Raw genomic sequence first — 17,631 nt, 5'->3', positions numbered from 1 at the left:
GCAGAACTTAACCAGCATATGTTTTACACAACGTATGCCCTTCCAGCAGCAACCCACCACTGGGAAACACCCATACACGCTTGCATTCACGCACATACACTACGGCTAATTTAGTGTATTCAGTTCACCTGTACCACATGTCTTTGGCATCTGAAGGAAACCCATGTGAACACGTGGAGAACATGCAAACTCCACACAGAAACGCCAACTGACCTAGCCGGATCAAGATCCCATTCATATTTACATACATTTAATAAATATATTTTACAGTTAACTTTCTTTTAAAGCATCTTATTTAGCATAACAGTATTGGGAGAACTTGTCATTAAAAGCAATGTTTTTATGTACAAGGTTTTTATTAAATCAAAATACAAATAATATTAAACCTCTGTTCATAAGCTCAAATCAACTAAAATAAAAATCAATCATAAGTTGATTTAGTCCACAAGAAGCAGTTTGTAATATCTTAGTTTTGAAAACTGGAAACAGGAGTAATAATTTGGAATTCTTTAATGATTATAAATTTCAAAAAGACACCAAATAAATGGAACACTGCTACTAAGTTTTTTTATTTATTTATTTTTTACTGTCATTTATGGTCTGCTAAATGTAACCTTTCTGAATTAAATAGTTCACCTAGGGGAAAAACTAAGCATTTTATAGAAATATATAAAAACTTGTCATCCACTTCAGAAATTACTTTCCTTTGGATTGAAAATGCCCACATTCATAACGATTTATAACCACTACATTTTTGTTTGTTAAATGTCCTGCTAGTTACAGTTTGTATAAAAAGCATGATCACATTATGATTATGAGTTTAAAGCCTGAACTATAAAACAATTGTTTCATAATTCATAATTTCTCAGAATTGTTAATATTTTAGCTGAATCAATAGAAATGGTAATACCGATCAATTTGTACAAACTAGCAATTTTTAAATTTTTTTTTTTTAAAATAACTTTAATTCTGAAAAAAAGATCATCAAAGTGTACTAAATCTTAAAATGGTAAGAAGCCATTCTGAGAAAAAAGTTTACACTGCGTTAAAATATAGAATTGCTTTAAACAAACTAAATCACAGTTGCCTTTAAACTAAATTTATTTCATTCAAAGCTTCCATATAGCTAGCTTTGAGGGGGGAACAAAGTATTTATTAAAGAGCAAAAAGCATTATGAGTTGGATAATGACTGGACTAATTAAAAGCAGAATCTCTTAGGCTTTATTATGAAAATCATCTGCAACTTTGATCCTTTTTGACTTCAGCTGGGAGGCAAGAAAAAAAAATAAACAGCCTTAACAACATAACAAAAACAAGTCTTTCAAATTAAAACTTTGTTGTGGTTTATGACACCTGAGCTTGACATTCAGGTCAGAGAGGTCCACTTCTTAAGAAAACCTGCGGTGTAGTCCAGTCACCAGAACCTTAGTACTTTTTCGCTGAGTTTTCCAGCTCCTTCAACTATAAAATAAATAAATCTTCTAGTGTTTAGTTGCTGTCTTTTTCTGTTCAAAGTGACTTACAGCACACCAATTACAATTGCCTTTCTCAATGGTGATAAAGCAGAACTAGGATCTTGGAGCTTTGCAGTTTTCATGGTCACCTCTGCATTAGATCGAACAGCCTTGGCAATCAGTCCTGATGAAAAGCACCACTGTGGCCTGTTCTGGCAGGGCAGATAGAGTGGTAACAAGTGGGAAAAAAGGACCATTGTCCTCTCTATTGTGTTTTTGTGCACATATTTTGCAGGGTCAGAGGTGTAGAAGATCTGATTTCTCTCAGTGGAGGTTTCAGAAAGATCTGTTTCCCCTCATGGAAAAAGCTACAGTAAAACAGAAGGATGGACAGAGGAAACTGTCTTTTCCTGTTGTTGGTGAATCGGACCTTCCCCAGTCACAGAAATGTGCTTTCTTTTGGATACTTTGTTTCACACTGAGTTCACACTGCTGCTTTATTACAAGGCTACTTCCTTTTCTGAAGAACAAAACAATTAGCAGTCGCTACTTTTATTGCATTTGACATTAAAGGTGATGTATAGTCTTTTTTTTTTTTTTTTTTACTTTTAAAACACACAAATACCATGATATGTTTGCAGTGAATAAGGTACATGTTTCTGCTATAGTGATTTGCACATGCGCACACAGACAGCTGCACTCAACAGAGTAAATGACGTCGATCAGAGTTGGGTGTAACGCTTTCCACAGTAACTTTTTTACCAAATACACGTTTAAGGGAACGCTGTAAGTCACAAATTACATTGTAAATAAATGTAATTTGACTACATTTACTAATGTCAGTGTAATTGTGCTACTTGCATTACATAGATTTTAGAAAACAACATATATATATTTTTTTTAAATAAAATGTCAGTTCATGAGCATTCACTTTTAAATTGCTGGAAATTGCTCTTTATTCCAGTGGAGGCGCGTTGTGTATGAATTTCACTAATTCAACATATGAGTGTTTACAGTTTGTCTCCACAACCTCAGACATAGTGTTTTTCCCACTATGAATGTCAATGGTGACAGGTATCCAGTTTTCTTCTTAATTTGGTTTGGAAAAAGTAAGGATTAAGTAAATGACAAGATAATTTGAAGTTTTGGGGAACTATCTCTTTAAATCTTTTGAATTTGTCAAGCTGCTGTGGTAAACCCATTTTAATATTTTTCAGTGAATAATAAATTGCTAAACTCACATTTTTTGTTGTAGTGTTAATGTGTTATGTTTAAAAAAAAAACATGAAAATATGAAAATACAATTTTAAGCACATTATAAAGTCAAGAAAAAAAAGTCAAGAATACAGCATTTGTAGCTGCAGTTATCAACTGCTAATGCTTATTATTGTAGAGTTAATGCTTAACAAATGCTAATGCTTAGTAAATGATTCATAGTAGTTATTATAAAGTGTTACCGAATTTTCTAATTAAAATCATTTTAAATTCAATGCCTGTTTGCTTCACGAAACAATATTATATACGTGTCCAAATAGTTTCTTTGGGTTTCTTCTGTTAAAGACAAAGGAAGATAGTCTCAAGAAGAAAAAAAAAACCTCAGTCCAACATTTTTCCGAACATCTTGTTTTGTGTTCAACAGTTTTCACTGTAGTGGGTGAAGCGATATCTCTTTAAAGGGATAGTTGATCCAGAAACGAAAATTGTCATCATTTACTCATGTTACTTTTTCAAACCTGAATAACTTTTTATTTTATTTTTTTGAACACAAACACTTGGAACCACTTGAGGGAGAGTAAATAGAGTCAAATGTTATTTTTGATTATCTTTAGTGCACTGCCAATTTGTGATCTGCCACTTTAAACGCTCAGACTCTTAGCAGTAGAATACTTCTGATTGTCTTTCAATGTTTTAACTGTTCAATAACTGGAAAACAATTCTTCTGAATGGGATTCCAACTAAATTGTTCCCATTTTGTTACATTTCAATACAATTTATTTTTAATTATATAAAATTTAGAATTTTTTTAAAACTATATAGTTTTATTTTTGTGCCCACATCAAATTTCATTTACAAAAGTGATTTTATACAGAAACGATATTTAATTCGAATAAAGTCTCTTTTAATGTTTAAATATGGGTATGTTGCATGTTTTGCAGTATGAATAAAATACTGTTCCATTATCTTTCAACAACAGATGTAAACATGAAACAACACATTTATTACCTACACAGTACTTAAAATATACAGGACTATGGAGAAAAATTTAGAACATGTGTCTCGTTTTCTATCGTATATATATATATATATATATATATATATATATATATATATATATATATATATATATATATACACACATATATATATATATATATATATATATATATATATATATATATATATATATATATATATATATATATATATATATATATATATATATATATATATATATATATATATTAGGGCTGTAACGATACACCAAACCCACGATTCGGTTCGTATCACGATTTTTGAACCACGATTCGGTTCGTATCACGATTTTTTTTTTTTTTTTTTTGTGGGGTGGGAAAAAAAAAGATTTTTAAAAAAATTTTTATTAAATAACATTTGAAAAATCTTTATAAACTAAACATCAAAGAACAATATTACCTATGCAAATTATTAACAATATAAATAGCCATATATAAAATAAATAAATAGCCAAAGCTATATCACTTCTGTTTTCTTTGTAACAAAATACTGTTGAAAAACCAAACAGAACTAAACTCCATTGTGTAGATGGTTCAAGCATGTTGAAAATTATTTTTCAATCAAGTTCTCTTACATAGAAAAAGTAAATTAAATGGCTACCAGGGATGCTCATTTCATTAATTTTGCTAACCGACAAACGCTGCTCATTAATCGCTTATTAACGGTTAACTGGTCAGATTACTATTAATTTTATATTAAACAAATTGACGTGTCTATTTTGTGTCTGACACATTAAATATTGTGTTTTAAAATACTGATTTATTTTTATATGTTAGCATATTAATAGCGGAACAGAACAACAGAGCATCTTCACGCACCTGCAGTGTTTAGCACAGAAGAGCAGAATAATCTATAAAATAAATAAAATAAAAAGGACTGCCCTAGATTATTTTCACTTAAATAATTAATTTATATTACAAAACGAAAATACTGACTGATTCTTTTTAATAACCGGCATAGGCTTTTTTTTTCCCCAATCATATGTTTTTTTTTCCTTCCGTCAAATAAAAATCGCAGACTTCCTCAAATTGCCTGCTCCACGGAAAATATGCATTTTTTTAATTGTCCGGCTGTTATTATTATAATCACAAAACCTTTTACATTTTTAATAGAAATCATTATTTTAAAGATTATGTCCTGATATAGCCTATGGTTTCCTCTCTCTCCCTCGCGGTTCAAGTGTGCGCGCTGCGTGATGAAAAGACAACAACAACACGCGCGCATATGTAGACTTTTTGTAAACAGTTTTGTTGTTTAAATATGATATTGCATTATTCTGCGTACATGCTTTATAAGCTGTAAAATAAAAGGTAAAGCCTATTTGTTTCGTTTATTACGCAGATCCAGGTCAACATAAGCGCTGGTTTAGTATCAACAGGTCTGTATCAAACAGCAATATTCTTCTTCCATTTTGCTTCTTTGGCAAATGTGTCTGTAAGCACGGGTTATACGTTATCGTACCGTACATTAAGTATGCCTTGCAGTTAAACAAGGGGCCGAAAACGAGGCGCACCTCACTGCCTTTATGTTGACAAGGAAAAAAGGAGAGGCGCGGTCCTCTTATGAAACGACTGAATCAGCTGGGTATCGATTGTGCAAAAGTGTTGCTGTTTGTGTTGTTACAATTGTAATATTTAATACTATTGTGATATTCAAGATTTGTATATTCATACAGCTCTGGATAACTTAAAACAGCGATTAGACCTTCTGAGCGGCATTAATGCGTCCTGAAGTAAAACGAAACGGCTATAAACTCCAGCAAGATAGAGTGATTATATGCAGAGTCATATACCTTTATCTATAAATAAAGTATAGCTATAGAAACTGTGTTTATCTTAACTGAAAGCTTCGTCGTGTTTTCTGACCTCACGCACCTGTCAGTCAGCACTCTCAAAGGTTCAAACAGAAAGCGCATAGCACGGTTACAGAAAAGTTTGCGCTGTTACCTGACATCTGGTGAACGTCCATCCCTCTCTGCGCAGCCACATTAACAGTGTGAGCAAATCATCGTATATGCGCTGAAATTCCGGCCGCTTTGACAGCATTGGCAATGTTTCTGGCGTTGTCCGTTGTCAAGCAGGGTTAAGTTGGTTTTGTTTTTGATATTTCTGACACATTCAGACGGTCCCTTACTAAGAGCTCCGTGCGAGCTCTCCCGGCTAAATATTGCGAGGGCTTAAACGGAGCAGTGCTCGTATGTCGAACGAAAAAAAGTGTTAATTAGCTCAACTTTTGCAGGCACTCGTGACGTTAGTGGAAAGGTATCACGGGGTGTGTCGCGATTCTCCCTTATCACACCGCGACACAGGATCGTAGATCTGAGTGTCGCGATTTCGATTTTATATTGTGTATCGTTACAGCCCTAATATATATATATATATATATATATATATATATATATATATATATATATATATATATATATATATATATATATATATTGCCATTACAATGCTAAAAAACTGAGAAATCAATATTTGATGGAATAACCCTGATTTCCTTTACTATAAATAAAAACATCTGTTATTCTGTCATTTTCTAAAAAGGAAAAAAAAAGCTCTAAATGTCTAGATGTAAAAATGTTATCTGACCTAAAACCAATGTTAACACATTCCTAATAAATGCAGTAAACTTAGAGGAACAGAGTTTTCAAGAAGTCACTATAAAAGAGTGTCTATGCAAGATCATATTTTATTTAATAGTTTCTGCCAATATATATATATATATATTTTATTGGGTGTCCTCTGTAAATCAAGTAATTTTCTTGTGAAACAATAAATGAATGAATGAATGAATAAATAAGCAGACTACATTGTAACATTAAAAAAATCAGCCTACAAAACGTTTTATCTTTTACCTAATTATCTGGTCAATTTAAACAAATTTCTAACACAAACATTTTACTAACAAGCATTAGTACTCTCTGATTCATTTACTACATATTACCCTTAAAAAAAGTTAAAATAAATAAATAAATAAAAAATAAATAATAATAATAATAAAACCAATGGGGCCTGATCATAAGGCACTTTGAATCAGAGGCAGAGGATGGAGTCTTGTTTATTTTGGACTGCGTTCTTTGAAATGCAACGATCACCCTGTTACTTTGAAGCCTTTGAAGTCCTGCATATGAGGAGTCATGGGAGAAGCCCACCGAAGTCTTTTGAGGGTCCAGTCCGCGTGCAGGCCTCAAGCAGCAGCTCTTTCCCTGTAGTCGTGATGATTTCCTCCTGAGAATCGACAGAATCAGAATCCACATTATTAAGGCAGCTGTTCACAGTAGCAACTACAATGGATGTTTTCTGATACACAACTGGCTAAAATCAAGAGAGCATGCTTACTCTAAGGAAAAATGGTGATAAGTAGCACTAGAACCGGTGTGTTGGCTTGAAATCACAGGGGAACCACTTTCAGTGCTATATAGTAGATATTTTAAAAGCGCCATACAACAGCTATTTTTAAAATACATACAGTACTGTTGTCAAATGGTGCTGTGTAGAATAATAACAGGTTTTACATTTTACTCCCTCTCTCGTATGTTTTTTTATGAATGGGGTTGTACTACAATGACAATTTGTCAATGATATTTTGAATCTATTTTATGCCTTTTTAAGCAATGTTGTGAGAGGCCCTAGTTCATAATTAAGCTATCTTCCGCAAAAACAATACATTTTAAGGTCATTTTTTAAACTTTTATTTTATATCTGAATCCTATTATATATCATTCATTCATTTTCTTTTCAGCTTAGTCCCTTTATTTTTCTGCCAACTTATCCAGCATATGTTTTAAGCAGCTGCAACCAATCACTGGGACACATCCATACAGACTCATGCACACATATACACTATGGACAATTTTAGCATATAATTCACCTGTACCACATGTTTTTGGCCTTGTGGGGGAAACCGGAGCACCCGGAGGAAACCCATGCCAACACGGGGAAAACATGCAAACTTCACACAGAAATGCCAACTAACTCAGCCAAGGCTCGAACCAGCGACCTTCTTGCTGTGAGGCGATTGTGCTACCCACTGCGCCACCTTTACATTTATCATAAACTACTATTTATGTAAAAGAACTTGTACACAAATCCTCCCACACATATACATACTATGACGATTTTCAAGTATTTTACGTTTTGTCAGTTTATTGGCTAATTCGTACAAATTCGTACAAGTTCAGTCGTATGAAAATGTGCGATTTTTAAAAAGGAGGCATGGCACACAACCCCACCCCTAATCCTAACCGTCATTGGTTGATGAGCAAATCATACTAAATTGTATGAATAAGATCGTACGAATTAGCCACTAAATCAAAAAGTTCTGAATTGCCGTGAGATTGCGTTGATTTCAGAGACAAGGGTGTAAAATTTTGCTCAGTATTAACTTCTGATAATTCCAAATTAGCTTCTACAAGTTGTCTTCTTTAAACTATCACCAGTGAAAAAAGAAACACTCTTGAAGTATAACACCAGAAATCTACCAGTTAGCTAAGAGTGCATAAGAATTCGTCAGTCGTGGCCTAGATGTTACCTAGACAGACTTGTGATTCAAAGGTTGCAGGTTAGAGTCTTAAGCAAGCACTTGGATGGATTAAATGCCAATAACAAATTGTATGGGATGCATGTCATGATTTCTTTCGTCCTTCACAAACTTATTATTACACGCAAACTTCTGGTCCACTTATAAGTTCACTTATAGTACAAATATATACAAACTATCATTTAATTGTGGACTATAATTGAGTACTAGTTAAAAAAGTAACTTGTTAGGTTTAATTAATTGAATTATGTAAACTCATTGCCCTAAATTAATTAAGTAATCATAACTTCATCACAATAAGTATTATTTATTGATGTAGGAAAAAGTCATACTTATACTGAGAAACATCTAGTTGGGTCATTAAGTCTTCTTGACTTCATATCAAGTATTGTTTACTAATGTAGTAAAAGTATTTCTTGCTCATGTTGAGTCAAATTTCCTTAGGCCAATTAAGTTATGTTAAGTTTACTTAAACCACAGTCTTAGACATTCCTTCATTTGTTTTCTTTTCGGCCCTTATTTATTAGGGGTCACCACAGCGGAATGAACCACCAACTTATTCAGCATATCTTTTACGCCGCGGATGCCCATCCAGTTGCAACCCATCACTGGGAAACAGCCATACACTCTCATTCACATTCATACACTACGAACAGTTTATTTTACTCAATTCACCTATAGCGCATTATATGTTCTACTTTAAAGTAAAGATAATATTTAAAGGGTTACGTTTTTAGGCGGTATATTATGAAAGCAGATTTTTTTTTTTAAACAAGACCAATAACCTTGATTTATTAACTTATCAACATTGTATTCACTAATTCCCCACAAATGATGTTATTACAAGATATTTGCTCACCATATAGTTGCAGCTTGGACATTTTACAAATCATTCATTCATTTTCTTTTCGGCTTAGTCCCTTTATTATTCTGGGGTCACCACAGCAGACTGAACTGCCAACTTATCCAGCATATGTTTTACGAAGCGGATGCCTTTCCAGCTGGAACCCATCACTCTCCACCCTCTTGCAAGTTTTGTTTTGTTTGGAAGTTTTTAGAGACCCTGATGATAGATATAATATAGTTATAATATTGTGACAAAAGTAACATTGTCTTTATTTGGGAAGGTTTGCTTCCAGTTGGCATGCTGGCGTAAGAATTTGAAAGCCTTAAAATGAATGTCATTGACTTTATTTACATGGGCATCAGTAATTGAAATATTTGCCTTAATCTGAATAAGACAATAATATGATTAAGGTGTTTATATGAGTAACCTTTTGTTCCTTTCATGATCCCATTTTACATGTTATAGCTCATAATTTGATTAACATCATTTGGGTGTTTCATTCTTAATTTGTCGACTTTAACTGCAGTTTTACTTTCATTCAGGAACATTTCATTCATGCCAAACGAGATACTGGATGCGAGTATGAACTGCTGGAATTGTGTTGTTTTAATGAAATGTGATATCGAATATAGCCCGACTCAATTAGCCGTGTGTTTATAGAATATCCCGTCGCAAAATCTAGTAAAAATCATGATGACAATAGTTTGAATGCGGTGTTTACATGTCTGTAATGCACTTCAATAATGCAACCGGCAAACTCCACAATCTGATTTCTGTTTAATTAGATTATTACTTTAGTCAGATTAAGGTAATCCAAAAATAGCTGTTTACATGGTAAACTCTCAATCGTATTAACATCTGATTATTAGTGTCCATGCAAACATACACATAGAGCAATTAAACATGGATAACAAGTAGAAAAGTACCTCACCAAGCAACTATGAACTTTGGCAACTATAGTTGCTTACCCCAAAAACTTTCTGGGCTAAGATAACTGTGACGTATAGCACCTTACCATTCCACAAGATCCACTGAAGAATCAATTTGTGTAGATGTATTTGTGTGTGTGTGTGTGCATGTGTCATTCAGTCTGTTTTACATATTCAAATAACGAGTTAAATATGGCCTGGAATAGTAAGGGCAGCCTTGTTTTCAGCGCTGCTGCTGTTTCAAGATAAATCTGAGTTGCTTTTTTACGCAGCCGTTGATTGTCATTGAATTAAGCATGTTTTTCCATCTGAGCTAAACTCGTTGTAATTTTGATATATGTATGTAGACAGGTCCTCTACAGCAGTTTTTTATTTATTTTTACCATATTGCAGAGGCGTGAAGCGGGAACGCTTGTTGACAGTTGTACAACGTCGCCTGCATTTGCATGTAACTAATGTCAGAGATTTCACAGCTTGTGACTCCAACTTTGACAGCGTTCCAGACAGTGAAATACGTATCCATGGTTACACAGGGTATGCTGAAGGGATACGAGGTTTGTGGAGACGCCAAGGCAAGCTCTCAGTTGAAAGATGCTTTAGCGCAGATTACATTACAGTGCTTGACTCGGGAATCATCCGTGACTTCTAATCCATTTCTCAAAGATCATAATTTTAGACATCCAGAGGCTTTAAGACTGACCCAACTTTAATCCTGCACACCGTGATGAATCTAGGCATTGGGGTTTCTCCTCAGTGAAAACATTATTTGGAGAATTTGGAAAACTTATGTCTGAAGCTAAAGGCACTAAATATTTACGCAGAAAACTAAACAAAGTAAAAAGCACTAAACAATTACACAGTTTAATTGAATTGTTCTTTTACAAATGGTATATATTATGGGAAAATGCATATTTAGTCATTGAGAGTCTTGTTCAAAACACAACTTTTCCCATGGCAGGCTTTCCCTGGACAGAGAGCTTTTGCAAGTTTGTTTTATTTTTTGGACATAAATATGAACTTCTTACCATTATTTTTTCTCCGTGCTCAATGAAGAATAGCTGTAGCTGGCTGAGATTTCTAAATGTTTCAGACTGAACTGCTGATGGAATACTGCAGCCAAAAAATTATATAGATAAAAGAAATATTGGATGTTTTATTGAAAGTTTTTTTTTTTTTAACTTATCCAAAAATTTTGAGTGGGTCCAGTTAATAAACAAGTTCATAAGAGCATTGATCAAAATGTTCTCATCATACACACACCTATAATTTTCTTTAGAAGACACGGTTCTGTCAGAATTACTGTTTATTTTCCGCAATTTGAAGGTTTCAAGTTAACCATGGTTGTGTGTTAATAGCATTGTAACAACCTGCTTCCAATGTTATCACTTGATTGAATGAGCGTTATTAGTTTATTAGTGGTTATTAGCTGATAAATATGGGCCAGTAGGGGCCTTCTGCACCTACTAGTAGGCTCAGAAGGGTGTTATCATTTATCCACATGGTTAATCAGCTATACTAATAAAGAAGACTCCAGATCCACATCTGTTTTTACATTACATTACCACAATAAAATTGAGGCAACAGATTACAAGCAATAATATTAATTAAATTCCACAAGTATGAATTGAGTAAAATTGAATTAAATTTAGCTCAAATTAGTGGATCCTGTTCAGCAGTGTGGAGCCACAATACAGAGTAACAACAATCTCATAATAGACAATACGTCATATAATACACAATAAAACATGTACATTTAAACAACTTGATAATCTTAACAAGGACTTTGATAATCTTTTTTTTAAACAGCAGTTTCAAACAACTGTACATTAAACAATATTGTTTAATACACCTAAAGTGTAATTTATGTGATTTACTGCATGAAAGGTATTATTTGCCAGAATAATGCAGATTCATTGAAGCAAAGAGGACACTGCAGTTCATGGGAATACTACCCTCTTATATCTTCCTGTGTTAACCAGACAGTCACTTGTAAAAACAGTATTCATGAGCTGCATCCCAAATCGCATACTTATGCACTATTCTACGCCATTTTGTAGTATAAATAGTGTAAGTAGTGTGTTTACACTGAAAACTAATAATAAAATAATACTAAAAATAATAAGTGCACTTTAATTACCCGGATGATGCACTCATTCAGCTGGTAAAATGAAGTGTGGAATGATGGACACTTCACACACTCCACGACCGCAGGTTTGCCTACGTAGCGGAAGGGACGGAGCTATCGGGCGCACATGTTGGATAACTTTATTTATTTTGGATGGTGAAAGCAAAATTCTCCTACGAGAGTGATTATAGCGCCTCTCGATGGTGAATGCAGCAATACTCACGGCAGGTATTATTTGATAATTTGGTCATTTATTTCACTGATTTGGCGGCGGTCTAACGTCATCAGGGAAACGGTTTGAATTTCCGGTAAGTAAAAAAACATAAGTGTGCCATTTGGGACGACACTACAGCTGCGTCCCAAATGCCACAATATACACTATGCACTCATGCACTGTGTACTTATGCACTTACACACTTAACATGATAGTATATGTATGTAGTGTTGTCCCAAATGGCACACTAATGTTTTTTTACTAAGAATAACTGAACTTTAATAAGAATTACTGAAATATATTTATATATAAAATATATTTCTTTTATTTACATTTACACAAAACTTTAAATCAGAAACTGCCAGGGGTATGAACAATTTTGGACGACTATCATATTCTTAATGGTGAGTTCATGTTTGGAAGAACTGTTCCTTGAAACCTTTTCTGCTCACTTACCTTGTGGAAGTCAATGAGGTCAGCAAGGGTGGCATGACGGTTTTGGTCCACACCCAGAAAGCTGTAGTAGTCTCCAGAAGCATCGATAAGGAAATGCTTGAATCCGCTGGCAGTACGATAAGACAGTGTGTAGCCCCATATCCTTTCACTGACCCGTACCAAGAAAGAGCCCACAGCAGCATTCATAAGCAGGGTCTCTGAGTCCTCCCGAGAGATGATGCCTTTAGGAGAGACATCAGTAAACTGTCAGTGGAGTCAAGAGTTTCCATTTATTACACTGGTAATTATGTGTACACTAATACAAACTCCCAAAAACATTTACACAGTTTTTTTTTCGTCGTTGATATTGACTGAGGCACATCAAAGACTCTGTTTGCCCTTGTACACTTCAGCATACTTTGCAAAAATATTATATTTAATACTTTATAATAAGAGATTAATTTGAATACATTTAGGCCCTTAATCACAATGGGGGAAATAAGTATTTAACACGTCATGCTTTTTCCTGGGAATAATATTTCTAAAGGAGCTGTTGACTTGGAATTGAAGATAAAAAGCCAAATAATACAAGCATAAAAATAAAACAAAACAATAAAATAATCAGAAAAAAAGAGTTATGTGTAACAACAATGGAATAACATTAGAAGATAGCAAATTACTGAAACATATTTAATACTTTATGTAAAATGCTTTTTTGGTGACGACAGCTTAAAGATGACTCTCATATGGAGAATAAATTCACATGAATTGCTTAGGTGTGAGTTTTTCACAGAGTGTAAAAATCTTTATGGTTTTTATTTTATTTTGTATTATCTATTGAATTCAAGTCAGGTGATAGGCCGGACCATTGCTTGATTTTTTTCTCTGAAAGCATTTGAGAGTTTCCTTGACTGTCATTGTCTTGCTGAAATGTTCACTCTGGTTTCATCTTCATCATCCTGATAATGTAGATGTTGGACTGAAGCAGCTAATATACATTGATACTGATGAAGGGCAAAGGGTTGCTGAACTTCTACTGAGAGATTTCAGCTGCTGGCTGGGCTTTCACAGCTTTCCTGCGCATCTCTTTCTTCATGTGTTCAATACTTTTTCCCTGTGTCATTTCATTTTGTCACACATAAAATTAATTGTAAACTAATTAGTTTTGTTTTGTTTGCATATATGGATTTCTTTGGTTGTTACCAACATCCGTGGACAACTGAAAGTCAACAGCAGCTCTGGAAATATTTTTTCTGAGAAAAATGATGACGTGTTCAATACTTATTTCCCCCACTGTACATGTTATGAAAATGTATAATTACTTAACTTTATACTTTTTATGAATATATAAATACTTTTTACTAAATACTTCACAATCAGGTAATTTCAAGATGACTTTGTATACATTAGGATGGACACTTGATGACTTGCCATTAAAATGCATTATAATTTAACTTTGAAACCCATAAAAAATGTTGATGTAATTTTGTCTCTATTATTATATTCTCTATTATATACTGCATTTATTATAATAATAAAAATATATAATTTAATTGCTATTAAAATGTTTATTTCATATGTTTAAATAGATTTGTCTACACATTTATGATGTTGTAATCTAATGCATTTAAAATACATTCACATTTAATCTATTATTGAAAGGGTTAGAATTAAACTTCACATGTTTCCCCAGTACTTGGTTGCGGCCTTTAATCTGATAAAATATGGTATCTAGAAGTGTTTTATAAGTTTGATACAATGAATGAGATTTTATTGGGCATTCTCTGCAATCAAGTTAAAAATGTATACATATAACACTTGTAGATACTATATTTTATCAGATTAAAAGCCGCAACTCAGGACTGGGAAAACATGTGAACTATAATATGGTGACCATACATCCTCTTTTTTCATAGACATGTCTTCATGTTGGGACTAAAAAATTTGTTGGGTCAGGATTTCTAAACCTAATAAAATGTCCGGGATTCGACTTTAATTGCAGGCATTTTTGCGTTACTTTTACTATTACCTTTCTCTTTACATCTTGTTGTCAGTCATGTACATATGAAAACATTAGGCAGTGGGTCTCAATCTGTCATCACCAAGGCAACAACCAAGAGAGAGAGAGAGAGAGAGATCCTCAGCTTTTACCTGACAGCAGGTGGCACATGGCTCCTGAATAGTGATAGTGAAAGTGAAATAGTTGATACTTTTACAATTCTTTTTCAAATTTAAACAGATTTTTACAGATTTTACTTTAAAATATTGAGAAGAAACTGTATCAAATAAAATATGTTAAACTTCAAAAAAAAAAAAAAAAAAAAAAACGTTTTGCTTGTTATTATTCTATTTTTGAGGCCCAAATATTTTTTGGAAAGGATGATATTACTTTAAGTATTAAAGTTTAGTAAAATAATTTCGTGGTTATGAATGCATTTGTCAAGATTTTAGATTTTAAACTAATGATCTTAAACAATTTAGATGCTTTAACCTCCTAGGACTTGGTGGCCACATGTGTGGACAGCACATTTAAGCTCTTAAGTGGCTATTGAAAATACGTTGAATGTTTTTTGTTTTGTTACAGATATACAGTGTCAACTGTTTTGCAGCATATGAAATGTCCCAAACACTATTTTTAACTGTCCAAAATGGGCAAAAAATGTTGTTTTACTCTCTGATAGTCAAAACATGTTCAAAAAATATGTATGTGTTATTAATGCATTCAAAAACCGTAATGAAAAAGGGTTTTATGCAAATTCAGACCACAATTCCATTTATTTGGACATAATTTTTTTTAAAAGTACATCATACATACCTCATATAGTATACTTAGGTTTTATTCTAATTAGGTTCCAATAAGCCCAAATAGCAAAGAGAAATAAAAAATGCATGTAAAAAAACACTTTGGGGCTTAAAAGGTTAAACAAAATCAATATAGTTTACCTTATTATTATTTTTATACAGGGTAATGACTTTTAAAGAGTGGTTTCAGCGTTGTTTCCATTTTAATCTTGTTATCTCTGTAATAGAGCCATCAGGTGCCAGGTCGAAAGCGGTATAGTATGTTTTTTCCATGTATCTGTACCAGCAGTGTTGATGTAAACCTACACCAGGCTTGTGTATATGTGTCAGTAAGGCTATGAATAAGTGTGTGGGCTCTTATCTATTCAGAATCACATGGCCAACATTCCACTGGAATTTCCGACACTCGCAAGCCTAATAATCTGCTCTCTTGTCATTTAACCAGGACTCACACACTGTAACCCATTCTAACATGACAAAGCTTCAGGACTCACGCCAGTAATTAGCCTAGCAAAGCATCTGAATTATTGAGCACTCCCCTCAATTTCTCTCTACTCTCTGTCCGGGCACAAGTAGATGCAGACACACACACCGCTGCTTTCCATCTGTCAATTGGCCAGTTTCTTGTTTCAAAACAGGGCTGCATTTTCTACACACTCCATTTCCCTCTCCTTGTGGATCAGGGTGACAGTGTGTAGAGGAGGGTAAAAGGGCAGAGCAGAGTTATCTGCTTTAGAGGAGCTAGCATATGCCAGAGTACTAAAACTATTCATGTTTTCCTCCTTCTTACAGGACAGAATTTACCAGAATAATTCTGAAATTAATGTTGACTTTGTTTGGCAAACTATTCATTGCACACAATTTAAGAGGTGGTAATGGATTTTAATGTATCATATCGGATGATCAAAGACACCAGGTCATTCAGAAAACATACCGTGGAACCATGGGGCGATAGCCTTGCCATTTCTTTCATATCCTGCTTGTTTTGGTTTCTGCTCCTCATTGAACCAGAGTATAACCAGCTCTCTGGAACCAGGTCGTGGTGTTTGCAACCATGCAGGGCTATTGGGAAAGAAAAGTGCTTACAGAACTGCGTATTTCTTAATAGAGTGCACAGCCATTTTAAATAAGGTCTCTCAACCTGGTCAAAAGTATCAAGCCTTTTGTTAACATATTGTAGGGATGCCACAATATTGAACCTTTTGGTATAACATCCACGGTTTATTGCGCATTTGTAAATTGTGCACTTTTGGTTTTGATTTAAAATAGCATTTTTCCCATTTCTGTAATTACTCTCTGTAATGACTATGTTCATGTTTGAATATGTTCTTTTTTACCCATCCAAATGCTCAAGCACAGCAGTGAGAGCTGAACAAACCACCATGTACACAAACCCGAAGCAGGGGACAAAACCAACCCTCATTGGAGATAAATGCTCAGGGCTACATTTTTGGGAACTGCAAATTATGTGCCTGGGGCTACGTCTGTTTGCAGTTTTTGTTGTCACAAATACACCAGAGGCCACAGTGTACATTTTTGACAATCTCAAATGTGTCACTTGGGCATGTTTTGTCATACTTGCAATTTGCACGTCCTTCTCAAAAATCCACCAGAAGCTGCTGTGTAAATTTCTGCAAATTTCAACACCCTTCTCAGGTTGCTATCAACCCACCATCCCCTTCCCTAAACCCAACCGATAGCTGTTTCAAAAGCAAACCAAAAGAGAAAAGCTGTCGTGGCCGCATTTCATTTTTTTGTTTATTTTTGTTTTACATGGTTTCTGGAACAGAATGTTCTCCAGACTCAAACCCTGGTCTGCTCTAAATCCCAAGTCCAATGTAATATGAGGCAAGCTACCAAGAAAACTGGTCATGTCAGAAAAGCTGTCCATATGGAGATAACTGGTCAGTGGTAGCATAAAAAGAAACCGAAGTTGTCAGCTGGATCATACCACCCTGTCGTGTTCATTTTGCACACAAAATGCTGCTTAACTTAGCCCCTTGCACATTCCCAAAAATGTAGCCCTTGA

General features: G+C 34.1%; 1 protein-coding gene across 3 annotated transcripts in view; it reads right to left on the bottom strand.

Moving 5' to 3' along the window:
- Positions 1–585: 585 nt before the first annotated feature.
- sh2d4ba (SH2 domain containing 4Ba) overlaps positions 586–17,631 on the bottom strand; it is a 36,160-nt gene continuing 19,114 nt past the window's right edge. The window contains exons 7-10 of one of the 3 annotated variants that reach the window (XM_073920876.1): positions 16,537–16,664; positions 12,822–13,042; positions 6,806–6,938; positions 586–1,975 (exon numbers count right to left, since the gene is read on the bottom strand). In XM_073920876.1, the coding sequence (XP_073776977.1) occupies positions 6,846–6,938; positions 12,822–13,042; positions 16,537–16,664 (442 nt within the window). In that variant the 3' untranslated portion in view covers positions 586–1,975; positions 6,806–6,845. Of the gene's footprint in view, positions 1,976–6,750; positions 6,939–12,821; positions 13,043–16,536; positions 16,665–17,631 lie in introns of those variants that run through there. The other 2 variants (XM_002664174.8, XR_012389288.1) reach the window with 2 other exon arrangements.

This window comes from Danio rerio, chromosome 13 (genome assembly GCF_049306965.1).
Source record: "Danio rerio strain Tuebingen ecotype United States chromosome 13, GRCz12tu, whole genome shotgun sequence".
Lineage (NCBI taxonomy): Eukaryota > Metazoa > Chordata > Actinopteri > Cypriniformes > Danionidae > Danio > Danio rerio.
This window is presented reverse-complemented; position numbering and strand designations above follow the sequence as displayed.